At 36.2% G+C, this 27,486-nt stretch overlaps 1 protein-coding gene across 1 annotated transcript; it reads left to right on the top strand.

The window, feature by feature from the left end:
* The first annotated feature begins 467 nt into the window (after positions 1 to 467).
* KIF14 (kinesin family member 14) lies at positions 468 to 27,258 on the top strand. The gene is made up of 30 exons (XM_042819444.1): positions 468 to 501; positions 714 to 1,875; positions 2,772 to 3,026; positions 3,849 to 3,936; positions 4,718 to 4,816; positions 6,262 to 6,314; positions 6,878 to 6,908; positions 7,242 to 7,349; positions 8,224 to 8,340; positions 8,948 to 9,066; positions 9,824 to 9,996; positions 10,615 to 10,762; positions 10,864 to 10,927; positions 11,141 to 11,325; positions 11,837 to 11,939; positions 12,138 to 12,298; positions 13,105 to 13,252; positions 13,853 to 14,005; positions 14,348 to 14,474; positions 15,079 to 15,172; positions 16,358 to 16,496; positions 17,395 to 17,495; positions 19,003 to 19,097; positions 19,838 to 20,059; positions 20,209 to 20,393; positions 20,771 to 20,929; positions 21,948 to 22,067; positions 22,714 to 22,788; positions 23,380 to 23,518; positions 23,652 to 27,258. The coding sequence occupies exons 1-30, from the start codon at positions 468 to 470 to the stop codon at positions 24,044 to 24,046; spliced, it is 5,052 nt and encodes a 1,683-aa protein (XP_042675378.1). The 3' UTR covers positions 24,047 to 27,258.
* Positions 27,259 to 27,486: the final 228 nt, after the last annotated feature.

Raw genomic sequence — 27,486 nt, 5'->3', positions numbered from 1 at the left:
TGGGCGGGTACGGCTTCTTGCTCTGCGGGAGAAGCGTGGTTTCGTTGTCTGCTTGCTTTTAAGACGAGTAATGTGAAAAAGACGATAGCCATACTGCTTTTCTTTCATCCCTTGGCTTAGTTGTCTTGTGCCTTTGCCGTGTGAGAATGGAATAGAGTGGTCAAAAATAAGTTCTTGTATGAAATAACTTTATTAACACATTTTGTTACTAACTTTCATGTTGTGCATCAGAATCCCGGTAGAACCCACTTTGTTTGCAGTGTTCTGCTGTTAACGGTGTTGTTCTGTTGGTATCTGTCAAACACCACAGGTGTGAGCAGTTCTGAGTGATGGAGGCAGAACTTCATGTTCCCTTTGTTTAGGAGTCCTTGGAACTCGCCTGAAATTATGTCTGTGCTCATCTTTGTTACTAAGTAATCCCTTTGGTCTTTGCACTGATGCTGCTCTTTCTGATGTTTCTGAAGCAAATGGTAGAACTCCATAAAAAGAGTCAAATAGCTGGTGAAAATAGTCACTCAAATATAAATTAGTATTTAAGTACTGGATGTAAAATAGAGGATGCTGATTGTTACTGATATCTGGGAACATACATTTACTTATATATAAGGTATATAAAGTATATATGAGGAGCTGCCAGTTCCCTGAAGTATAACTCACATCTGTCATAAACATCATAAAATTCTTGCTTTATCTTTTCCAGGTTCTGTGAGAAGAAGCAACTAAGTATAACATTTTAGGAAGCAGTTGTATTTACTGTAGTCCTAATGTTAACTTGTCTGAAGACAAAATGCCTGTTCACATAGTTTCTGTAAGCAAGACCTATAAAGTACCACGTACTACCACTTCGCAGAAGATAGCTTCACAAAATGCCTTAGCCAGCAGCAAAATATTGGGGCAGCAACTGGCATCAAAGGTATCAGAAAAAAACCAGGACAGTCTTCTGTCACATTCCCAGAATAAGTCTGAGGAAATAAATAGGACCTATGTGATTTCGGCCTGCAAAAATGTGGATGATGCATCGCTTACACTGAAACCTCAGGACAGATTAACGCTCCAGAGGAGAACCAGAACAAGCAAAAATTTGGCATCAAGTAGTGAACAATCTGGTAAAAATACACCCCAGGGCACAGAGAATAAGCAAGTGGAGAAAAGGCTTACCCTGCAGAGGCGTGTGAAGAGTGGCTCTGTAGAAAAGAGTACAATTAATGGGAATACCATGTCTGGTGCAGAAAACAAAGTCTTTGATCCTGAGGGAAAATATAAGATTGCACTCCAACGTGATATTAGTAATAATGATACCCGTGATATTAAACCAAGCTGTAAGTCAGCTGAGAGTCAACAAGTTACAAAGTTGAGTTATCAGTCTAATAGCAAGGATTTGTTTGGCAGTGTTGAAAACAATGGCTGTGTGCACTCAAAATGTAGGATGAGCGCTGCTGATGCAAAACTTGAAAAAGAAGCGCCAATATCAGAACAAATAGCTACCTCAAAATACGTTAATCAGATATCAGGAGAGCAGCTGAACGAACAAGGTGATATAAGAAGAATGGATAGAAAGCCAAGGTTACAACAGTTAAAGCATAGCAGCTTGGAAAGACCAAGGACGCCAACAAAAGCTTGGACAGAAGAATTTAAGCTTACACCAAAGAACAGCACTTTTCAGGTTAAGTCATCTCTATCTGCTTCAAGTAAACAAACAGCCAATCTTCCACCTGTGTCAGGAAAGAAAACAAGCTCTCCTCCTGTGGGTAGAAGTGCAAAAGCAGACGAGAATGCTGAAATTCTAGCTGAAAGCAACAGCATTGAGAAAGATATTTTCAAAGTAGAAAACAGTAAAGTCGTCGTAGCTGTGCGTGTGCGGCCTTTCAGTAGCAGGTTTGTATCATAGCCTTGTCTCTGATGCTGCCTAATAACTTCTATATTTTTTTTTCTGGTTTCAGCTGGGACAGAGTTGATTGTCTTCCCAGCACCTGATATGAGGCTGTGTTTTGGCTTTACGAGTAAACCAGTGTTGATAACACAAATGTTTTATCGGTTGCTAAAACACAGAGCCAAGGGCATTTCAGTTTCTCAGCTTCTGGTGCCGTCCTGCCAGCAAGGGGCTGAGGGTCACAGGAGATGGGAGGGAACAGAACCAGGGCTTAAGCTGGCCAAAGGGATATTCCATAGCACTCGGTGTCATGTGAAAAAACTAAGGGGGGTTGGCTGGATGGGCAGCTGCTGTTGGGGAGTAGCTGGGCACTGGTTGGTGAGTGGTGAGCAATGTGTTGTCCATCGCTTGGTTTGTAAATACATATTATGTTATTATCACAACCCATGTGTTCTACTTCATTGTTTTTTTGGTTTGGTTTGCTTTGCTTTATCATCTTCCCCCATCCTGCTGGGAGGGGAGAGCATGTGAAAAGCTGCTCAGCACCAGCTGAGCTGATTGGGTTGAACAACAACAGCAGTGTATATTGGTTTCCATCTTGTTTTTTTGGTTTTTTTTTTTTCCATAGGCTCAATAATATTTAATACATAGCAAAATTAGCAAATATTTCTACATCAAGGTAAAGGTTTTAAGAGGCTGAATTTCTTTTATTGCAGCTTGAGTCTGTTCTTTAGCTAGTCATTATTTGAAGTATTTTGAGCTTGAATACTTCTAATTTTTTTTTTTTAACTGATGATTGCCCATCTTTTTATTTTCATGATGAAATTGACTGAAGAAGCTAATGTAAGGAATGTAGCTTACACTTTTTCATCTTTGTATTTATTTTTGTTCTTCCATTCAGAGAGAAAAATGAGAACTTGCTCCCTGTGGTATCTATGAGCGGATCAGAGACATCTGTACGAAATCCAAGCACAAACCAACTCTACAGCTTCAGTTATGACTTCTCTTTTTGGTCTTTTGACAAGTGTCATCCTAACTTTGCAAGCCAAGAACTGATTTACAAAACTTTGGCATTGCCGCTGCTGGAAAGAGCTTTTGAGGGGTACAACACTTGTCTTTTTGCTTATGGGCAGACTGGCTCTGGAAAATCATACACGTAAGTCCTAAATACAATTCTTACAGTCTTACTATTCAGCTGCTTACTATTCAACGTGAAGTATGAAAAGAGATTGTGCTACAGATTGATTAGCTATTAAAATGTATTAAATATTGTCACATATTTTAAAAGAATAAAACAGAGACATTAATATTTACACTTAGTACAGGTAACACTGTCCCAGTATATCTGATGTTGACTGCAACCAGCCAACAACAACAACAAAAAAACAAACAAACAAAAAACAAAACAAACAAAAAAAAAAACAAAAAAACCCACAACTTTACACACAATAAACCCAGACAAATAGTATTTTGGGCTTTGATAGCCAAGCTTATGTACCTTGTGTGTATTTTTCACTAGAATGCCTAGAAAGCTTTTTCTTCTCAGCCACACATCTATTAAAACCATTTCCATGATCTTTATAATTCTGGTGAAGTGTTTTAAAATTTTAAATGTGCAGTTGAGGATCAGAAATGTTTTTATCCAATTTAGCATCATGTGATGTTTCTATTCTCTTAATCATAGATATGTAACGTTCACAGAGGCATGATTGTCTTTTTAAGTGGGATCTTAAAATGTACCTGTAGTATTTACTTGCTTTGGCCTAGAAGAAGATATGCTCAGTACTATAGCAGTTGTTACCCTATTTATAGTATTCTTTTTCTTTTCCTGTGCTTTCAGATTAAAAAAAAAAAAAAAAAAAAAAAAAAACAAAAAAAAAAACACCTTCAACCCTTTCTGTATTCCATGTGTACAAATAATATTAAAATTAGCTATAAGGAGTTAGAAAATGAAACTGACATTTTGTAATAACTACAGGATGATGGGCTTTGGTGAAGACCGGGGGATAATTCCAAGACTTTGTGAAGATCTTTTCACTCGGATAGCACAGATGGACCAGCAACAGGTAGGATGATTATGCAGCTCAGCTTATGCAGAATTGTGAGCAGAGTGGTTCAGTTCAGTATCTTTACCTGTTTCATTCTTTTGCTTTATGCTCTCATGTTTATCTGCTTATTGATGCCTACATTTTATTGCTGATACAAATCTTTCTGCTAGTAGCTCTGATTAGCAGATTTCTCTGAATAGTCCAAATCAACATTTGTTTTGCTTCATTAGTGACAATTTTGTTTAAAAAAATGTAACATAGAATAAAATTCAAAGCATGTGAATTCATCTTTGTGCTGTTACACAGCAGTCTGAAATCTGCTTGAGGAGTTTTCCAATTCTGATTTTCTACTTCAGTATTCCTGGTGAAATTACTTAAAGGAAAGTTCAGTTATCCCCACCTGAATTGTTAACATTCTAAAAAATCTCGTTGTAAATAATGTTTCCTTCTCTGTTTTGAGAATAGACCTTTATTCGTACGTAACTCTATATGACAGAGAGGGCTTTGTAATAGAAGGTGAGATTTTTTTATTGAGATCACAGTTTCTTTTGATTGGAATTCCTATCCAAATCAAATCTTGTTAAGTGGATTAGTAAGTATTTGTGACCATTTCCATAGTGCCTTAAAGAAGGGTTATGTTCTGTTTCTCTCAAATTGAATTGGTGTAGCAGTGGTAAGCTTTGAGAATCATAATGAACAGCAGGATCTCATCATCTGTGTTAGTTTTCAAGGGAGAAAGAACGTTTGAAAAAGTGTCTTGGACAAGATGAATGAACCTTGTTGTTGTTGTTGTTATTAGGTCTTGTATCACCTTGAAATGAGCTATTTTGAAGTTTACAATGAGAAAATTCATGATCTCCTTGTCTTCAAAGCTGAAAGCAGACAGAAGAAACAGCCAGTAAGTTGCCCTCAGAAACAAGTATATACACAGTGTCAAAACAGTGGTTTTTTTTTTGTAAATGGCCATGTGTAATGGATGAGTGATTATCTTTGTTATCTAAGTGCTTCAGATAGCTAATAAGATTCAAGGTGAACAAAACCTTGCTTGCATGACTCGATCGGTGGCAAGGCATATAAATGGCTTTTGTGTGTATGTATGTGTATATGTATGAATATATACAGCATTGAGAACAGCTTCTAAACCATTCAAAACATGTTTTGAGCCAGCACTCTCCTTAGTTCTTGATCCTGTTGACATGCCCATTCACTTCTGAAAATATTTGTTTATTGTTTTTCTTCTGAGATGCTTGTTCACTACTGATCTTCAGTATCTATTTGTGGTCAGTAGTATATTAAGGGGAAAAAAATTATTTGCAAAGGGAGAATTCCTATCCACTTAGTTTCCTTTGTGTGTTTATGTTGCTCAGGTATAGAAAAAATAGTATTGTGTAAAAGCTTAGGGAAAAATTGCTAACTTCATGCAGGTATTTTGCCCTGGGTAATGTACTGCTTAGAGTTCCAGGACTGGCAGGAAGTTCCTTTGTTTTGTTTGTTGTTGCTGTTATTTGGTTTTACTTTTGTTTCATTTCTTAAGAAACTGGAATGGGAGTGGATGGGGGCATTCAGTAATCAAGTAACTAGTTTAGGATTGTTAGTGAAAACTAGCTTAGCTCATTTTAATATCTGTGCTAGAATTTGTAAAACCATAAGCTAAAGAAATTGTTGTGAACGAAGAGATGAAGAGAAGGAATTCATCACACTAGATTTATTAAAAAACTAAAGTAAACAACATCAACAAAAAAATCCACCTGCTAAAAAAACCACCTGCTTTCTGTGCTTGGCAGTATTGAGCAGTGCACTGTCCAAATCTTGTTTGTAAACTGTGAGTTTTAGTTTGGGAGAGAAGATAAAGTGTATTTGACTTGCTGTTGAAATAAGTCATTTATCCAAAACTACAAACTGTTGTCAACTAGTCATGTGTAAAGACTACCTGGTATGGTTTACAGCAGGTGTACATTCAGCTGAGTTTTGTCTGTGGTTTTGAGCCAAACTGTTTAAGTTGAAAATGTATATTGCGGCATGAATGGTGGTGGTTTTTTTAAATATAAATCTCTAATTTGATATCGTAGTTATTTTGTAGTTTTATCCAAATATTCTTGGAGGTAGCTCTGTAAGCAATAATCTAGAGCAACTGCTATGATTTCTTCTGCAGGTAGAAACACTCAGCTATTGCTATTATCCTGAAAACATTGTTGTAGATGATGATAATCAACAAAATCTAGCATGAGACTTTGTGTTAAGCATGTACAGAAACTGCCACTTATTTCTAAGGTAATTCTAAGTAATGCACACTTAATAGGTTGTTTTCTTTTTTTTTTTTTTTTCCTCTGATGTTCTTTCCAGCTTCGTGTAAGAGAACATCCAGTGTTAGGACCATATGTGGAAGACCTAACAGTGTAAGTCTTAACTATTCTCGGAAGTAGTTCCTACATCAGAAAGTGCTGCTTTACTGTGTGAGTGACATCACTGGCACTGTTTGCCCTAAGAGGTTGTGGAGTCTCACTCCTTGGCAATCTTCTAAAGCTGTTTAGATGTGCAGCTTGTTCTTGGAGGTCTCCTTGAGCAGGAGGTTGGGTCAGATGATCTCTAGAGGTCCCCTCCAACCTGAAGCAATTTGTGATTTAGTAGATGCACAGCATAGACCTGGCATACTGTGTTATTATCTTGAGATTCTAAGTTTTTGTGCTCAGAATTAGAGACCAGAGAATTAGAACCAGAGAATTAGACAGTATCTTAATTTCACACAGTCTAGCTTGGCTTGCTGTATTTCCATTGGCTATAATACAATTAGAATTATTTTACAGTCCTTAGAAACAATGGCAGTCTCAGGACAACTGCAACTTTTGTGATGTATTGGTATTTTCTCCTTAACTTAAGAAGTATTTCAAAATGCATACAATAGGTAAAATTGTTGAAAGATGAGTCTGAATCTTATTTTTTTCCCCTCCTCTCACTTTAGGAATGTTGTCAGTTCTTACTCAGATATCCAGGTAAGAGTTGTTCAGTTGTATTTCTACTTCCTTATTCCTTTGCTGAAAGCAAAATTTCATGGAAGGGAAGAAAAAGGTTTGCAGGTTGCTCAGCACTCTGATGTTTCAGCAGATGTGAAAGTACAGCAAGCACCAGTCCTGTGCCTTGGAGCTGAGCAGACACGTACAAGCATCATGCTCTTAATATAGTGAAGTTGTGATTCCACCCGTATGGATCCATCATCTGTGTCAATAATTTGATTTGCAAATATTTTAAACTGCAGTTAACTCCTCAGAGTGCACCAAAAAGTTGATTTTTTTTTTTTTTTTTTTTTTTTTTTTTTTCTCCTACAGAGTTGGCTTGAACTGGGAAATAAGCAGAGAGCAACAGCTGCTACAGTAATGAATGACAAAAGTTCTAGATCTCATTCTGTCCTCACTCTTGTTATGACACAAACCAAGGTATTGCTGGGTGTTTTATTCTGAATCATCTGTTCAACTCGCATAGTAGAAAATTGTTTTGAGCGCTGCCTAGAAAATGGGGCAAGTATACATGAATTGGGTGCATTTTAACATGGGTTTCTACATAGTTAAATTGTTTGTTTTTTTTTTTTTTTTTTTTACATACTTTGAGTATGTTCTGTTATCTCTGTGCTTGTATGTATTTATAGAAATCATATAAATACGCCTAGACTGACAGATCTAGGAGTGGTTTTAAGTAGTTCAGGACACCTGTGTCATCCTTTCATCTCTGGGATACAGGCACTACAACTTCCTGTTTGATTTACAGGTACTTAAGAGACAAAACCTGACTTAGTGAGGTAATACTGACTTAGTGAGATAAAATAAGTGGAACTCCTCAGAAGTCTAGTGACTGACAGTTTTCTCATTTACAAGTAACTTGGGTGTGGATTTTTGTTCTTTAATTGTCCTTAATTGTCCTCTGCCCAATTACTTGAGCCCTGTTATCCTTCAGCTCACTCTTCACAACACTAGATTTTCTTCTATCAGGACTAGTCCTAAGATCTTCCCCCTGGTTGTTTAGATGATAGAGGCAACAGTCAAGCATGAGCACTGAGCTGTAGTTTTAAATGTCTGTTTTTGTGCAGTTCTTGCTTATGCAATTATGCACATGTAAACTCTTGATGCTATGGTTCATTGTGTGGACTTAATCTCCTTAATGGGATGTACATGAAAGTATCCTGTCAAAAAGTAAATAGTAATGTTAATGTTTTTTGGTTTATTTATTTGTTATAAAGTGAAAAACTTGGTCAATCTCTGCTTGTCCTCAGATATTTTATATTGAGTTAAACATAAAGTTCTCCAATTTTTCCAGGTAAAGTTTGTGGATGAAGAGCAACGTGATCACAGGCTTACCAGCCATGTAAATCTAATTGATTTAGCTGGCAGTGAATGCTGCTCTACAGCTCAGACCACTGGAGAAAGGCTGAAGGTAAATCGCAACTTGATATCTGTGGGGAGGAAAAAGATTTTCTTCACAGAGTGCCTCTAACCTTTAACTCTGAAATATCCTGCTCTACCAAGGCTTTTGGACAAGAGTTGTCATAAAAGGACATGTAGCCCTTATGCTTATAAGTTTTTTGTACAGTATTTTGCCAATGAGGGCAAGCAGCCTTAAAGTGTATTCTGACTGTGCTGTATGGCAGGCCAGATCTTGCCCGGGAGAGCACTCCCTTTGCTGTGCAAGCCTAATGATCCTCTGACAGGCATGAGTGAATGAGCATGAGCAGCTGACTTGCAAATTAGTGAATCAGATTTTGCACAGTTGGGACTTTGCCATTTTTGGAATTTAAATAAATAGAGTTCCTATTAAGAGACAACTTGTCAACCTGCCTATGTTAGGTTAATAGTTCTTAAGACTATTAAAGACCAGGGTCTCTTATTTCCAAGAGAAGAAGAAGAGTACTTTTGCATCTTGTTTTTTAATCAGTGGTGACATTTGATACAGTATACATTAAATAAGCATGAGTAAATCAAAAGAATCAACAGCATCACACAAGCAAATACAATTGTAGTTTTTTTATTTTTGCTTTGTGTAGGAGGGTGTGAGTATTAATAAATCACTGTTAACCCTTGGAAAAGTCATTTCTGCACTCTCCAAGCTGTCACGAAATGGGAAGAAAACTTTCATTCCATACCGGGAATCTGTCCTTACTTGGTATGTATGCTCCAGGCTTTTTTTTTTTATGTGGCAGTAAAAGGTTTTCTTGGGCTGTGAATTCTCCTTCCAGAAGCTATTCCTTCCTTTTCCCTCTGTGTGGAAGTAGATTGATAGGAGGAGCTGGGTAGATATAATTATTCAATCTCTGATTTGGGGCTTAGTACACTTATTGTCTCTCTTCCTCGGTGCGTGTTACAGAAGATGTTAGTACATCTATCGGACTGCATCCTCACTTTGGTGCTGCTCCTAGTCCATCTTACCACTGAAGTATTTCTGTATCTCTTTTGCATTTTGTGTGATCTATTTTTTAATTACTCTCTTGTTATGTTGTCATGCATCAAAACCTTGAGTTCTGTAATGCTGCTTGTGTTAATTGTGACAGGATTGCTATGAAGTGTTTTACATGATTTGAACTGAGGCATGTGCTTCGGTGGCATAGCAGAAAAATTATTCCCCCATAATGATGCTATTTCCAAAGTAATGTTCAGGTAAAGAAAAAACTTTGAACATGTGGCTTGCTCTTAGAGCAATTTGTATGTTTCTGCACCCAGAGCAATTTTCCTTTCTGCTTAGACATCTGAAACTTGCTTACCAAAATGGCATACAGGGAGAAATAAACTAGCCTTCTGAATCAAGTAAAGAGCAATATGACCTTTGTGTTCTAAGTTAGCTGACGATCACACTCTAACTACTCTCAAAGTAGCAAGATACAGGTATTTTGTATGATGTGCTTCTAATTTCCCATCAAATAAAGGTTATTAAAAGAAAGCCTTGGTGGAAATTCACAAACTGCTATGATTGCCACAATAAGTCCAGCTGCCAGCAGTACAGAAGAAACACTCAGCACTCTTCGCTATGCAAAACAAGCATGTTCAATTATCAACGTGGCTAAAGTAAATGAAGATGTGAATGCCAAGTTAATCAGAGGTGAGGTTGACATCTGCAGTCTTTAAGACCTTTTTTCATTTCTGTTAAATTTACTGCTCCTTGAGAGACATGAATACTAATAATTGTGCTGACTGACCACTGATTTCTTTACTCTTCAAATGTTTTCTAATCAATTTTGTTTAGAAAGTCAGACACCATCATCTTTGAGGAAGTTTTTCAGTTTCGTGAACTCTTTAAAATAGGGATACTTCATAAATAGCAGTTTGGTGTGCCCCCAAAGTAACACTCACCTTTGAATTGGTTGTGTTCAGTTTTTCTTAATACATGCTATTCAACTGCTCTGTAATATTAAAAATAATTTTCCTCTCTGCTTTTTGTGTATAAACCCTTAACTAGGCTACTAGGATATATTTTTCTTCCTAACATTATGCTGCTTTGTGAGTTGTGGGTGGTTTTCTCCTGTGTGTTTTCAGTTGTTTTAATTTTTGTTATACAAAGGTACGACAATCTCTAGCTACAATTGAGAACCTGGAATAGGGAAAGATGTTTTGCTTGTCTTTAAGATATCGGGATGAATATTCTAGTATTGTTCTGAAATATCTAAACTCTATCATATCTATAGTTTTTTGTTATTTGGTTTTGGTTTGCCTAATGTAGAGCTGAGAGCTGAAATTGAAAAACTGAAGGCAGCTCAGAAGAGTGCTCAGAACAGGGATCCTGAAAAATACAGACATTATTTGCAAGAAATAACATCTCTGAGGATAAAATTGCACCAGCAGGAAAGGGACATGACAGAAATGCAAAGGTAAGGTAGTCAATAACGTGTGTTTAAATAGCAAATAGTAAAATTTATATACTTCAAACTTGTTCTTAAGGCAATGTTATATTTTCCCTTAATATGTTAAGGGCTTGGAAAGCGAAATTTGAGCAAGCAGAAAAAAGAAAACTAGAAGATATAAAAGAATTGCAGGTATGTTTTTTTTTCTTTCACTTTCCCCTTCACTTTACATAGCAAATAATACAGGAAAGATGACATCAGCAATCCTTGCAGAAGAATTAGAGTACTTTCAAGATTTGCTTTCCTCAATGCTGGTTTTTTTTTTTTTTTTTTTTTTTAATTAACAGAATGATGTAGATATTGGGATAGATAAAATAGTCTTTTTTGCTGACAACTTTTATCTAGAAAGCAGGAATTGCATTCAAAATGGACAATCGTTTACCAAACCTTGTCAATCTGAATGAAGATCCCCAGCTTTCTGAAGTGCTGCTGTATATGATTAAAGAAGGAGAAACTACAGTTGGAAGGTATACAGCAAATTCAAAACATGACATCCAGCTTTCCGGCGTACTAATTGCTGATGATCACTGGTATGTAGTATTCTTTGAAGTTTTTTCTTTTATTATCTATGCCAAATTAGGAAGTACTTTTGATCTTGGCTTTGCTTTTGGAGTTGCTCTTCCTTCTGGCAGTAGCAAAATATGGCTTTCTAACTACAGAAGATAATTTCTCCGGTGTTCACTGATTAAGGAAGCTTGCTTCTATTTCTCCTTAGTAAGGTATTAAGCTAAGCAGTTCAATTTTGTTGTATGTTTTATTAATGTATTGGAATCTATTCTATTCGTGTAAAAAATCTTGCACAAGGTCCTGATCTAATGATTCTGATAATTCTTTCCCATTGAACTTAATGCTTAGTGAAATGCCTTTACAATTCTCACTGTGTAATGTTTGTGTAATGTTGTAACTAAACAATACAAAGACGCTTCCAGAATACAAATTTGCTTCCAGAAAAAGGAAAATAAGACACTGTATAAAGTATTGATTTTTAGTCTATTGCAATTAACATAAGCTACTGATGTAACAAATGTTTGTTGTTTTCAGTGTTATAAAAAATACTGCCGGCCATGTGAGTATTATTCCACTGAGAGAAGCTAAGACATACATAAATGGGAACTGCATTGTAAACCCAACAGTTCTGCATCATGTGAGTAGCTGACTTCATAACAGAGGAATGTATGCATCTGTGGATTTTGTAGCTGTATTCCTATTCCAATTTCAGAGTACAGTTTTTCTTAGAGGGCTCTGATACAATTAAATTCTTCTCAATTTCTACTCCTATCGTCTCTGTTTCAAGCCCGTAAATCTAAAAGTTATGGAATAATTTTTTTCTCCTCCCCTGTAGGGTGATCGAGTGATCCTTGGTGGAGATCATTACTTCAGATTTAATCATCCAGTAGAGGTTCAGAAGATTAAAGGGCCGTCCTGTGGAACTACACTTTTGCACGATGGTCCGAAAGACTTTGAATTTGCGAAGAATGAGCTGCTTGTTGCACAGAGAGCACAGTGCGTACCTCCTTTTATTTCCTTTTACTAAGTCACGGTTGTTACTGCAACTCTCAAGTAGCTTGAAGTGGTAAGAAACTTATGATCACTCGTTATTTTGGTCTATGTGAAAACTGGAAAATGGAATGTTTATTATTAACTCATTTTGTAATGGGAACGCAACTTCCAGGCGTATCTGAAGTGAATGTTTACTTTTAAGAGGTGATACCACAGTTTAGTCCACTTGCCGAGGATGCTGGCCACTACTGTAGAAAAGGTTAAACTACAGAGATCCCCAAATTAGTGCATCTCTTCAGTTGCACTGTATCCCCAAATATATAATGTCAGAAACATTATATTGTGAGATTTCAGGCTGAAAAACAAATATTCTACAAAAATGAGATCGATGTTACAACTTGGATCAACTGTGGTGGTGGAGAATTTGAGAAAAGGCCACCTTATTCTTAGTTGCTTCTTTCTTGGGAATTATTAAACTGCAAGTTGCATTGACTTAACATATACTTTTCTTCATCTTAATATGATTTTGTGAGTTTCTGTTACAGTTCTTAATTTTGTGAACGAGATGTAATGAAGTAAAACTGGAAGTTAAGAAGAATGTAAAATGCTTTTTCCCTTTCCCCCTGTGTCTGTTTTCTCTATGAAATGAAAAATACCTAGGTAAAATATCGAAGTTGTAAAATACTTCTTAACTGCTAACACTGGAGACTATTTAGCATTATTCCTTCTGTCACAATAGAAGTGGGTAAGATTAACCTCTATGCAGCCTGCAAGAGATTAAAGCCAGCATTCTAAATGTGTACTTGTAGGCTTGAATCAGAAATTGAAGAGGCACGACTCAAAGCCAAGGAAGAAATGATGCAAAGTGTCCAAATCGCAAAAGAAATGGTTCAACAAGAACTGACATCACAAAAAGAAGCTTATGAAAGCAAAATAAAGTCACTGGAAGCAGAGGTGGTAAGTTGCCACTGCGTTTTTATAGAAAACTTACCAATAAAACAGAGTAAATCAGAAGGTAGTAAAACAAAAACGTTAGTATGTCAGGAGGTATTTGTTGTGTGTTATATTATGGTTTTTTTGTTGTTTTTTTTTCTCTTCTTGTCTTGCATACTGTAACGGTATCTTAGGGAATGCTGACCCTTGTTCTTCATTTAGAAAATAAATACAAAAATGAAGTCACGATTATTAACTCAAGAAGTTAAGTAGGTATTCTCTTCAGAATTATCCTAGAAATTTTGCTATATAATTATAATGTATTAAAAATTATATATAATTATCCATTATAATTAATTGTAATATGTGTAATTAGTCATGAAACAAAATAATCCTGTGTAAATTTGATGGAAGTGTAACTCGTATATGAACTAACATAGCTACAAAATTTTATTCTGTATGTCTTCTAAGTTGTTGTATTATTCTAGTATGTGTTGTTCTCCATAGGGGCTGCTTGTTCTCAATGTATTGAAGTGAAAATAGACCTTAATATCCGCTTAGGGAGCGGATCAGAAATACTTTAGCAGTGGCATACCTCTTTCTGTCTGTCCTTGATTATGTTAGAGGGAAGAATCTCGAAAGAAGGAAGCGCAAGAACTGAACAATCAAAAGGCTGCAAGTAAAATACAGGAATTAGAGAAGGCAAAGCAAAATCTTGAGCTAGAACTACACTTCAACAAGAAGCGCTTGGAAATGGAGACCCTTGCTACTAAGCAGGTATTTATAAAACAAGAGAGTAAGGTCTCTTAAGAATAAATGTAGTATCAGTTTTTTTACACTGGTGTTCATGTGTCTGATTTCTGCAACAACTACTATTTCATGGCTTGTTTTTTATGCTACTTCTCTTTCATTTCTGTATTTCTTTTAAACGTTTCAGTATCTAACCAAAACAAGAAACCTGCCAAAGATGGAAGATGAAAGGTTTCATACTGATGGCAGATGTGGAAGATGCATTTGATTCTGTTGTAGAAGTCCTTACAGTGACAACAGAAAAATGAAGTATAAACATAAGTAAGCGCTATTGAGTTTCATACTATCTTTTTTTTCTCTCTTCCTCAGGCTTTAGAAGATCATACTATTCATCATGCAAAAATACTTAAAGCTCTAGAAGATGAGAAACAGAAGATTGCTGAAGAAATTCAAAACCTTCAGCAGAATCGTGCAAGTGGGAATAGAACTGTGAATAGTAAGTATGTACTTAATGTTGCAGGAGCAGTGATTCCTTTTTTGCACAGTTGACTTGGATTTGATGAGTGTGGATCCCAAATTGATTTTCTTCCTCCAATACTTTTTTAACAAACATGAAAATTAAGACTCTTATGACTGCTACCATCCTTTACTTTTCTGAAACAATGGATCTGAGACAGTGCTAAAATCTCAGGGTGGTTTGGTGGGTTTCCAGCTAGTCTATACCCTAATTACTTAAGATTTCTTTCTCAGTCTGGCTGAACTAGTTAGGAGTTAATCCACTGGAGAAACTGGAGTAACAATTGCTTCTGTTTAGTCTCCTGTATCAGATTAGCTTAATCTATAGTATCTGATGTGAAGTTGTTATTCTTTATATACCCTTCTCTTAGTTGATTTTTCTTTTATTTTTTCCAAGTGTTGTCTATCTGGGAAGTTTTTTTTTTTTTCCCTCTCCCCTCCTTACTGAGAAAATGCAGAGCAGCTAGATGGTTAAATTCTATGCAAGATGCCGTGTGTGGTTTTGTTTTGTTTTAAACCTTTAAGTTGTTGCATTACACTACTTGATCATTATGTATGTTATTAAGCATTTTATTCTTTATTAGCTCCTCTTAGCTGGAATTCTTTGAAGTTATCTGTGATGATCAAAGAGGCCAACACCATTAGTAGTGAATTAGGGAAAAACACTATTTTTAACAGGTAGGTGTCTGAGTGAGCTGGTTATAAGTGTATGTTGTGGGGATTCTAGAAGTGCAATCAGCTATTTAATGTTCTTTGAACAGATTTCTGAAGATGACAGATCGCTTTTCCCACCTAGCTCTGGAGGAATGTGTAACTTAGTTGTGTTACTTTGAACTCAAGTTATGTTTATGTTAAGCAGTTCATTTTGGATCAAGCATGCTTTGGGGGTGAATGATGCCTACGTCCATCGTGTGTCAGCTCACGTATCAGAGAGGTCCGAAGGCACATGAAATACATCACTCATTTTGATGAAACTTCTGATCTTGGAGATGTTTTTTCAATGGAAATTATTCTAATTTTGGGCAAAATTGAACCAGGACATGTGTGTCAGCCACTATGATGTAGCCCTATAAACTTAACCCAATAGGGGTGGTTTGAAGTGAAAACCTGAGGACATGCATGCACTGGATATTGAGCACTTGAGACCAGTTGTTTCTATATAATGGCCAGATATCCTTAGCAGGAGTGCAGATACACACAGTGCAGGAGAATCTCTGCAGTAAACATGGCTACAATAGTAGGGATGAGTGGGTGTTTTACTGTGGCTTTCAGATGTTTCTGGCAACAAAAGTTTATAGCACATTGTATAACCAAGATGTTATAATTTTGTATAACCAAGATGTTATAATTACAATATAATCAAGAGAGTAAGGCAAACAGACAATGATCACAAAAGAGAATAAGTGGAAGAGCTTACCCTTGGGTTGAGCTCACCAGAAGATACCAAAAGAGGGGATCTCCAGAAGAGATCCTTCCCCTCTGGTAGCCAGCTCTTAAATAGGTCCAGGAGGGGTGGAGCACAGGTTTTGAATTGCCTTCACCTGTGCTCCTCTGGCTGACTCAAGGCTCACCTCAGGTGATTAATCAGAGGTTCAGGCCGTGACTCAGCAGTTCCCACACACACATATTTGGTTTTGAGTTTCTTGAGACCTAGGAATTAGTATGGGATTATGACTGCAAGGATTTTTTTTTTCTCTTTTAAATATAAATGTACTTAAAATGGAAACTAATATTTGTATTTTGTAAGAAACATGGTGTCCTAAACTATTACTGGGTTTGTAATCAAATGTTTGGTCTGTATGATCTACCTACAAGTACTTCATATTTACTACTTTTTTTTTTCTTATTTCCTCAAATTCTCAGGCATGACAAAATTGATGATAAAACAGGATTGGTGTCTTCTGTGCAAGTACAGGTTCGTAACATCAAACTGCGCATAGCAACCTTCTGGAGCCTGGAGAAATTTGAATGCAAACTAGCAGCTATGAAAGAACTCTATGAGGTCAGTAAGAACTTAGGCAAATCCACTAACTAATGAGCAGTAACATTTTGTTGAAGATATTGCAGTAATCACAGTAATCATATAAGGAGAGTCTTGGGTTTGTGGGTTGTTTTTTTTTTTTTTTTTCTATGTTATCTTAAAAAAAAAAAAAAACCACACAAAACCCTCAATATATACCTATATGTGTGTGTGTATATTATCTAATTTGTTGTATATGTATGTTTGGTTTTTGATATATGTATATCAGAAATTTAAAATCTTTCCCTGCCTTGATCAAAAGGGAAAAAATAAATAACAAAGTAAAACCAGAAAACAATGGAAGAGAAAACGTTCCTTTACAGTGTAGTTCTGAGAGATGCAAAAATTTCCAGTGCTAGAAGTATACTGTGTTTATTACTAAAACCTGTTTGACTCTTGACAAAAGCAGAGATTGTGTCAAATGCAAAAATATGGCTAAAACCACTACAAATTTATTTAATTTTATATGTGCTTTTGTGTGAATTACATACATAGAATTTGAATAGATGTTGTCATATGGAGAGAGCTGTGAAGATTTTTACTTGGTATTTCTGTATCCTGTATCTGAAGATGCTGAACAGCAGAGTGTCTTCACTAAATGTCTCTTGTTTCATTTTGCATTTTAAAAATTTGCATCTCAACCTAAATGTCAGTTAGTTATTTTTTTAAATTACACATTTCCTAACAAAAAGCAAAACATTAAGGGGGATTGGACTCAATGATCTCTGGAGGTTCCTTCCAGCCCCCACAATTCTGTGGTTCTGTGATTAAATCTACTGCTGTACAGCAGAGCATGATGTCTTCATCCTGGTATTGTATGCTTTATTATCTCTCAGTTTCTACTTAACCTTCCTTCTCCTCTGTTTCCTATATTTCCCAGAGTAATGATAGCAATAAAGCTGCTGATGTATTTTATGACCCTGCTGATGAGTGGGAACCTGACCTTTCAGATGCCTCAGTTTCTTCTCTTTCTGGAAGAAGGTGATCATTTGGAATTCCTTCACTGCTGTTCAATACAAATCAGAAGTTACTTTGCATAATTATACCTCTGTGCCACTTAATCTTTTATTTATATTTTTTTGGTTTAGATTATCATAATGCCAAACCTACAAATTAGATGAAAAATTAAATTAAAACCAAATTAATGTAAAAGAAAACATGTGAGGAATGGGGAGGTTAATACTAAGTGTGAAATCTTACTGCGTTTTACTGTGCTCCCTTGCAAAATGTGTTTTAATATGCAACGTGTTGTCAATGTAATAATAAGAATTGCATTCTCACTGAAGCAGTTTGGAAGATGAAACAGTATTTCTGAGCTTGTGCAAAGCAATGGATGAGTAATCAGTGCCAGCAGGCTTTGTGTGTAACGGTTGACAATCAGCTGATGATAAAAGCTGTTCTTAATTATCTTCTCAGAGCCATCTCCAGAAATTGATCAATTTACCTCTAGCATAGGATTTTTGATTAACCTGTGGAGAACCTGATGTAAGGTACAATGCGTGTTCAATTAGTAGCACAAGCTGTCGTGAATAGGCACTTAAATTGTTGTTACCATCCTTACTTTTCCCATACACCATGTTAGTGAGATCTTCTATTTGCCCATTATCTTATTTTTCCAAAACGGACAAGAAATAAGGGGAAAAGAGGCTCCCCCAGACCCAAAAGTGCATTCGGCCAAAACGTGTGTGAGGCTTTGCGAGTTTTTAGGTATCGGTATGGAGCAAAATATATTGTTGTTCAGGTTTTACTCATGGCTCTTTAATACAAAAGCAATATTTTTAAAAAATGAATTGCAGCTGATCTGAAAACCTTGTGTTTGAAGTTTCAGACTTGTAACAGTGTTTGTGATTCTAGAATTGTGCAAATTGTTGGTTGTAATACGAATGCCAACTGATGCTTCCCTTACAGCTCTGCAAGTGGGTTGCAGCTGATTATTGTTATTTTGCTGTAAAGCAGGTCACTTCAGCTGATGGTAAAATGGTGATCATTCCAAGTAAACAAGTCTGAAAAGAACACCATGAATAAATGTTTTTTTTTAGTCTAAATATTAAATAATGTTGGAACACTTTGCCTTGTCTGAAGCTTCTGGATAGTATCCTAATGTTGTAGGTGTGTATTCTTGAACCTCAGAAGTATACTTGTTCTCATTCTGCCTCTAGAAACAACTGAATGAGAAAACAAAGGGAAACTGGCTTCCTTGCTGCATTGTCAGCAGCTGACTTGTGTCAGTCATGCATACTGGTGAATGAAATAGAATTCCATGTGTTAAGCTAAGATTCGACATTCCTTATGTGTAGTGCAAGGGAGCAAGAAGGACAGGCTATCTCAGGTTCTGTGTTAACAATTTCAACGAATTGAAAGTGTGTGTATATGTAAATAAATATATATACACAATTGCCTGGTGGATATTAACATTCACTGATCCTTCAGTAAGAACTAGGAGTGAGATACTTTAAGTTTTTAATATATTGACACTCATCCTTTCCAGAAGTAGGAGTTTCATGAAGAACAAGAGAATTTCTGGATGTTTGTCTGGTATAACGTTGCAGCCAATGCAGAACACACGAGCATCCTATATATCAGGTACTTGTATGGCAGATCACTGTTCACTTTATACTGAGAACTTGGAAATACTACTTAGTGTAATGCATGAACTTGCAATAATCATGGGGGACAAAATGGAAAGTGTCCCGATCATAATGTATCCATGCTCAGAATGCTAATCTGTTAACAGTGGATCTTATCTTTGCTTCTATAGTTATGCTTTCTTAGGATAAAAGCTTCTAACCACCACTTGAAACTGCTTTTTTGGGTTGTTTTTTTTTGTTTTTCTTAATGAGAGTTTTACTTGCAATGTTACTATGCTTAACTGGAGGTTTACGGGAGAATGATGACAGTTCAAGAAACAAACTGCCAGTGGCTGAATGCTGGTACAGTTGTTTGGAGAATGTGCTTGAATCTTTGCTATTCGTTTAGCTGCTAAGGTTTGCCCTGGCTCTTTGTCAGGTTTTATAAATCTTGTTTTTCCCCAGATGCTTCAGTCTTCCAAATGTGCTTATGTAGTTATTGTAGGTTGGCTTGTTTTCTTCATTTTCTGTCTATGTTTTCCATTGTTGAAAAAGTTGGATTTACTTTAAAGAATTTCATTATGGAATCTGTACTGACTAATCCTAAAAATTGTGCAGAATTGTGTATACACATTTTTTAAAGTTGCATGTCTGGCAGTTAAACGTTTCTAAAGAAACAGTGCACAATGGTTAGATTTTCTGTCTGCTTATTTCTGTGGAGTTTCATGCCTATGTATTTTAATTTATACCGTACAGGTGCACGGAATAAATCCAGCATATGCCCAAACTTTTTTGATTCTCTTCTTCCGGGAATTTGCAAAGAAGCTATAAGTTCAGCTTTAGATTTACTGGAACAGAATCATGAAGGAGGAAAGAGCATTGCTGATCATCTCCTGAGTAATTTGTTTACAATTTCTTCAGGAGTTTCTGCCATTTCTAAAGCCTATGAGCAGCAAGATGAAGACTGTCAAAAAAATTGTAAGTCTGGCTTTCATAACCTTTAAGATAAAAGTTACTGGTGAATTGCCTTTCAGATGTGCAACCATATGTGAGGTGATGGGAAGAATAAACATTCCTACTTCCATTAGTTGAGGAGATATTCTGAAAATGTCCTATTTCTTTTGTAGTTATCTCTCTTGACCATGATGCTCATTTGTACGGCATAAAAATTACCTCTGCTTTTGACCAGCTTGTGGTACTGATCAAGACTTGGCTTAACAATGTGCAGAAGTGCATTGGATCTATGAAGACTAATGAAGAAATAAAACAGGAAGTAAAGAACTTGGGAGGTTATTTACAGTTACTGTTGCAGGTAAAGTATGCCTTTTGGAAAAAAAGAGAATGTGGCTCAGCTGCTGTGTAGAGAAATCCTGTGTATTAAAGTAATGTTAACTACATATGCTAAAAGCAGCCTAATGTCTAGCTGTCACTGCTGTGCTTTTCATCATGTTACAGCATTACAAGCTGCCTGAAGGCTAATTCTATTAAAAGTGTTTAGTATAATATTATCATGTCTCTTTAAGGTTATGAGATATTGGCTTCTATCTGCAGTAGAGAAACAGGTGCAAGTGGGAAAATATGAATCTGAAAATGCAATGAGCTATTTGGCATTACAAACTTGCACTACACAAAGTGCTCTTTGAACATATACTTTCTAGTTTCAATGAATGACATACTTTTATTTCTAAGGGATGTTCTTCAGATATATCCTCAATGGTAACAGAAGCACAGAGCAAAGTCAACGAAGCCGTAAAACAGACGATGAAATGCATAGGACACCTGGCTGTATTCACGAGAACTGATATTTCCTTTTTTGAAGAGAACACTATTTCTACAGTCAGTTTACAGGTGAAAAAGTTTAATAGTAATAATGACTTTCTAGGTAAGTACGAGAAATACTTGAGCACAAAGGCTTGTCCCAAACAATAGCTTTTGAGGAGTTCTTGTTTTCTTTACTCTTAAGTATCTTAAAACATAGGACCTAATTATGAAGTAATTTTAGTGTTGACATTCACAGTCGTTTTGAGTAGTTGTGATTGTAAGTCTGATGGTTACATCAAACAATTTAAGAAACGGAGTAAAGTTTTGAGTTCATCTAATACTTCATTTTTATGAAGATGAGTATACTTTCATACTTGTAGTACTGGAAGAGAAAAAATAAAATTCAAAGCTACCAAACATGTCCAAATCACGCAATCAAGAAGCTCTGAACTTTTAAGTGTGTACAACTTTCATGCACAAATAAGAATGCTATGCTTTCAGGATTGCATCTGCACTGAGTTCATACAAGTAGGCATATTTCAATAAGTTCAATATTTTTATCAAGAGTCTCTGTTGATAACACACTGAATTTTCAGAAATCTGAATAAAATTAAAAGGAGCCTCTGTTGTTCAAGAATCACACTTGGCCAAATAGGCCAGCAATGAACAATTGCGTAGAAAAACAAACAACAACAACAAAAAAGTGTATTTCTAGTCTATTATGGAAAGTCCATTTTGTTTCCAAGGTGTAGTGGAAATGCTAAGTAATTTAGCTAAGTGACAAGGCAGGGCCATCCCAAGGGAACTCAGGTGCACACGGAGGGTGGACTGGAAGGGGTTCACCCCTTCCCAGACAGCATTTCAGGGTTGGCAGTGAAGGCAAGGATATCTTGATGGAGATCCCTTCATATCTGAGGCCTTCCAAGGGTAAGCAGATTTCCCCTTAGTTTCTGCTCCTATGGCTATTTAATTTGAGGAAGTACTCACTTGCTGCAGCCAGGAACTTTGCTACTCTGCTGTCATTGCTGCATTTTCCTTTGTGTTACAGTGTTGCACATGGCTATATGAGTTCCTTTAATCATGTTTTGACTCTTTGCTTTACAAGGACTTTATACGTGCTGTTTACGATGGAGTAGGCTCAGGGTTGGAGTTGCTTACAAACACTGTACAAGAAAAAGCAAGAATGATGCAGGAAGAACTAGTGAAACAATATCCACAAAATGAGGTGAGATAATATTAAAATTAGAAATTACTGGTGTGTTTTTAGAGATGCTTTACCATATTGCTTTATTCTTCTGTAGTTCTTTCTGGAAAGTTTGTGTGGAATAAATTTACAGTGAGTAGCAGAAGTATGAGATGAGAGAGATGGAAGTCTTGCAGAAATTTTTTTCATGTTTCTAGCTAAAGGAGTTGTACAAACTGCATTCCAAATCACACTATTAACTTGCTGCAGGTTATTTTTTACTGGCAGGAGCCCTGTGTATGCTTCGTGGTTGAGTAATGTTTTAACTAATGTCTCCAGCTACTGTGAAGTCAGAGAGAGAACACAAGAGTTTGAGCTAAAAGCTTATACCACTGCTTAAAATGGCAGTGGCATAATAATTATAGGAGAACCTTTCTTTAACGGATACTTAAGTTTGCTCATTTGGTTCTCCTATATTAAGGACTTACATGAAATTTTGCAGATATGTTAACTGGTGGAGAACAACGTCAACTATTTTATTTTTAAAAATTCCATCTTATGTTGCAAAAAACATTGCTTTTGCTTTTAAGTATTATCCATATTGGTGTGCTCTTTGTTCTGCTTCTGAAATATTGTTGTACTTCTCCTGTGCCTTGACTCAAATGTACTATGTAATATTCCTTTGTAGATTCAAAGTCAAATTAAGGATAATGCTGTGGCTTTAGCTAGATTCCTTGAAAGTAATGTCTCTCATTGCAGAAAGGTAAGTAAAATATTTCACCAGGTTTGTGCTTTGAAACTGGATTTTAAACTAAAAAGGTGCATTTAACAAACAAAAAAAAAAGAGATAACTTTTTATATACTTACATAACTTTCATAAACTTTCATATTCCACTTCTTCCCTTAAGGGCATTCTTGTGTTTGGAACACCGCAGCTTTTCTGGCCACTGCATTTCCACTTAAAAGTGCTTGATTTTATTTACTGTTCCTAGGGTTATTTATATATTCTTCTGTCTTCGTTCATTAACGGCCTGAAGTTCAGTAATTTTAGTGAAACTGGGTAACTACTGCAATAATTAATTGCTGTTGTTGCTGGTTATTTGAATTAAAAGCTAGGAGAGATAACTTAATCTACCTTCTGAGAACCAAGCCTGTCTTGGGATTTTAGTTACCTTGTTTGTTTGTTTTCCCTCCTGTCAAGACTTCTTCCCAGAGCTTTTCAGTAATCTAACATCCCTTTTATTCATTGTTTCAGTGGTCTACTTTTGTGTGACTAAGTCTGGAACAGTGTGTTAACTATTAAGGATTGCTGTCATGTATTTGGGTCTCTTTAAATTACTGTTTGTTAATACAGGAAAGAATACAGTCTCACTTAGCACAAGAAGAATGGCTATCTCAGGAAATAAAGAGAAGCACTAACATCGCTGCGAAATATGTGGAACTGGAGCGGTGTCTATCTGAAGTGCATCAGATTGTTTCTTCTACCTTACAAGGTATTTACCTGAATTATTACCTACCTAGCTCATAACTTGTAGACTAAAGGCGATCTGTATGGTAAGAAGAAGGAAGGCTGCTTGGTCTCTTCTTGTGGAATACTACCTTTCATTCTGTTTTTGTTTCTCATAGGGTCGTTCAGAAATACGAGCCAGCTCAGGAGCTTTGCGGGAGAGATTTCTATCATAGCTGGATATTTTAACAATTATTTCAGTTTACTTGCATTGTCTTCTGCTTCTGCACACAATCCTTTCCAGAAAACAACAATGCCGTTTATGAACTTAGATGAATTGGACTCTCTTGTTGATTCACTTATTTTGAGTTTTGAACTTGAACAAGGACAGCTAAAACTGAGATCTCAGGTTGCTTGTAAAGAAACTACTGAGACTGAAGGAAGACGAGTTGAAACAGGTGAAGCAGAACTTTCTTGGAAACAGAAGGGAGTTCCAAAACATGCATATAAACTCCAGTCACCACCTGCACTTTCAGGAGAGCTCTCACCTGATAGGGTGATAGAGTGGGTATAAAATACCGCTATCAAGAATTCAGGGAAATGTTTTTTCTTTCCGTGAAGTGAAGGTAACATATGACTGAATGCTAATACATACTGCAGTATTGGTTAGTAAATGGTATGAAAATAATAACTTCATTGTATGATATTAAGTGCCTAGAATATCCCAAGGAAAAAAAGAAATTTAAGACAGAGTTTAAAATATAGGTTTTTTTTGTGTTAATAAAAAAAGGAATTTTCTATTCAGTAAGCTTATAAGAAATAATTAAATGCAAAAGTTTGGGGGGAAAAAGCGATGAACAACCAAAGAAAACAACACTGAAATAGAACTTGATATGATGTGAAGATACTAAAAACTGTTGGGAGGAAAAAACAGGGAACAGTATGAACATGTTAGGACACTGCATCTTCTCCTTTTATGCCTTCAACTTAGGTGCCTAAAGTTAGGAGTAAGGGCAGTTGGGAATAAGTTAGATGATACGGGTACCTATTTTTATTTTTTCTTAATATTGTTCTCTGCATTATGACCCAGTAGGGCTACAGCAGCTGGAAGGTGTTTTTTATGCCTTTCACTGATTGAAATACCAACTTCATTTAAAAAGCAGACAAAAAAAAAAAACCAAAAACTTTTGTGCTTGTTTATGTAGGGGAAAGAGATATCAAATAGCATTGTCAAGTATTTTATAAATCCTTTATTTTTTTTGTAGTCTATTGAAAAATCTGGTCTTGAAGTAGCAGTGATGATGGTCTTCAACTCTGAAGCAAGTTTATGTTGTGTTGCTAGAAGTTATGTTTGCTCAACTCAGTCTGAGTATTATTCATAGCGAACTAGAAGCATAGCATTTAGTAAAGTCATCCTTTGAGGCTGTGGAGTGTTGCACAACTTACAAGTAAAAGAGCGTAAGAATATTACAGGCATAGGACTAGATGAGGTTCAAGTTTCACACACACAAAATGAAAAATGAGGCAAAGATAGAAAGTATCTGACTAAATTCGTGCACATGTCTACCTCCTTCACAAGTGTTGTGTAAATCTAAGTGACTCTGTGTATGTATGTGTGTGTATGTATACATATACATGAGAGTTACTTAGATTTGTAACAGAAACTTAGATTTATAACAGATATAACAGAACTCCCGCTGATAAATGCAGAAGGGTTTCACCCACATCACTGATTTTTAGAAGATTGTGCTCTATTGAGCACAATATGATTGACTGCTTTCTCATCACATATTTGATTAACTTACCGTTCTGCCTCATTCTGAGGTATAATTTCTCTAGAAATGTATGTTGTGTTCTGGCCTGGACTTAACTGTGCTACTTTCGGAACTATTTTAAAGAACGTGGGTGTTTGTTATACATCAGTATTTCGTATTCCTTTGTGACTTTTACTGGGATGTGGTTTGTTAAAAGAATGGGGAACAGATTTACATCTTAGCCCTTCTTGTGGATTATTTCCTGCACTTTTACTTATAGAATGAGGGGAGCATTAGAAACAACGGAGCTCTGCTAGGCTGAAAAATGGCATTTCCGATCAGCTACTTCCTTCTGCTTTTTCCCCATAGATATTCTTTAACCACTTAGCTTTAGTCTGCTTGTTAGAGCCAGTGAAAACTAACAGAAAATATTTATTCTTTAACACTAGATTCCAGGAGACCTGGGCTTAGCACATCTTACAATAGTGCTAAGAAAATTAGTATCTGAAACACAAATATTTTCTTTTATATCAAAGCTTGGAAGCCAGATATTCATACCTATCATCTTCACTTGTGAGGGAAAGTGTGCAGCATCTTGAGAACGTTGGTCTTTGAGAACAGTTCAGGCTTTTAGAATTATTTTCTATGAATGGGCTACAGTGATGGGAGTCAATCATGCTTTTTCTCTGAAAATAAAATGGCTGTTATTTGGCATTTTTGCACTTTTCTGCTTTGGAGGGAAATGTAATCATGCTGAATTAGTAATGTATTATTTGAAAGCTAGTGTACCTTAATACTTTGTCCAAAAACGTCTTGCAGTGCTGTGCTACCATCAAAATTATGTATTTATTGTATGCACTAATGTGTTCCTCAGTTGAGATGCGGTATTGCTTAATCGCTTTTTTACTGTAAGACCTTTATTAGACTTTTCAGGGGCTAACAAAGTATATTGAGTTATCCAGTTTTTGTACTTTTTTGAGTGAAGAGGAACTTGGTGTACAAGTACTTTTGGAAATGTGTAATTTTGTATTTGGCTGGAGGTTTTTAAGTACTGTAACTGATTTTTCTGAATCATTTACATCTGTGCTAATGCTGTAGAGAATGAATCTAGATCATTTGTAACTTATAATTTTTACAACCTTAAATGTAAATTCCTTTTTGGTTTTCTTCTGTATAAAGTTGCTTTTGATACCTTCCTTTGTCATACTTGCTGGGAGCTTTTTGAAATACCAAAAGAAGTTATCTTCTGTAGAACTGAAGTGAAACAAAAAAATTGACATCTTTATCTAAGTTCAGCTCTCCCCTATGAGTTCAGCACACCTTTAGAGGCCAAATAGTTGTGATCTGATCCACATCTATTAATGCTGTAGTACTCTGTCGTCTTCAATTTCTGCTTTTTTAGTGATGTTATGGTTTTTTCAAATGTGTTAACTCAGTGATGCTCCACCTGCCAGATGATGAATCATGCTTGCCTTTCTTGTGCTTAATGCTCAGAAAATATCTTGGTTTTTATAGTTCTTTGTATCAATAATAGAGTTTATCAACTACTCTTATTTTTAAAAGAGAAGGTCAAGTGTATCACAAGTCAGGGCTCAAACTGATTTTCAGATTTTACTCTTGCTCAAGACCATGCAAGCAATTGGATTTCTGATAGTTTTAATGGAGGTATCAGTGGGTTCATGGGCATCTTCAATCATATCAGGTTTTGCTTTTGAACAATGAATGAAAATACTATTAACAGCTTATACAGCTTGTCTTGCTCCCTTTTGTACTAACTAGGCTTCTGTAGCAGAAGAGCTAATTCGTGGTTTGAACCAGTTACTGAGCACCTGGTGGGAAGGCAGGGCCAACCCTGGGGAGCTCAGGTGCATGCAGTGCTCTTGAGTGACTGGACCTCATTTAAGGGTTGGCAGTAGAGGTGAGGGTATCTCACTGGACTTCCCTGCATACCTGAAGCCTTCCTAAGGTAAGCAGATTTTTTCCATTATTTCTGTGCCTGTGGCTGTTTCCTTTGAGCAGGCACTCACTTGCTGCAGCCGGGGACTTTGCTACTCTGCTGTCATTGCTGCACTTTCCATCGCCATATAGCTTCTTAAATCAGCTTATGCAATTCATCTTGTTAATGCTACAATTGCACTCCTATGTAATGTGTCAACACAATCTACTTTCTGCTAGTATTCTCCTCAGTAGGTGCCCTTGTTACAGTCATGTCATTGAAGAACTTCACTCATACAATATATACGGTGACTATACATTATCA

This window comes from Centrocercus urophasianus, unplaced genomic scaffold (genome assembly GCF_019232065.1).
Source record: "Centrocercus urophasianus isolate 14NV4802_14NV808 unplaced genomic scaffold, USGS_Curo_1.0 seq_18, whole genome shotgun sequence".
Lineage (NCBI taxonomy): Eukaryota > Metazoa > Chordata > Aves > Galliformes > Phasianidae > Centrocercus > Centrocercus urophasianus.
The sequence above is the reverse complement of the archived record's forward strand: the minus strand, read 5'-3'. Positions and strand labels throughout refer to the sequence as shown.

Excerpts from the sequence above, each read along its gene's own strand:
- KIF14 (XM_042819444.1), top strand. The coding sequence starts at position 468 with ATGGTAGAACTCCATAAAAAGAGTCAAATAGCTG. Across the intron at positions 8,341-8,947 it reads CCACTGGAGAAAGGCTGAAG|GAGGGTGTGAGTATTAATAA; the intron begins GTAAATCGCAAC and ends TGCTTTGTGTAG. Across the intron at positions 16,497-17,394 it reads CTATGAAAGAACTCTATGAG|AGTAATGATAGCAATAAAGC; the intron begins GTCAGTAAGAAC and ends TATATTTCCCAG.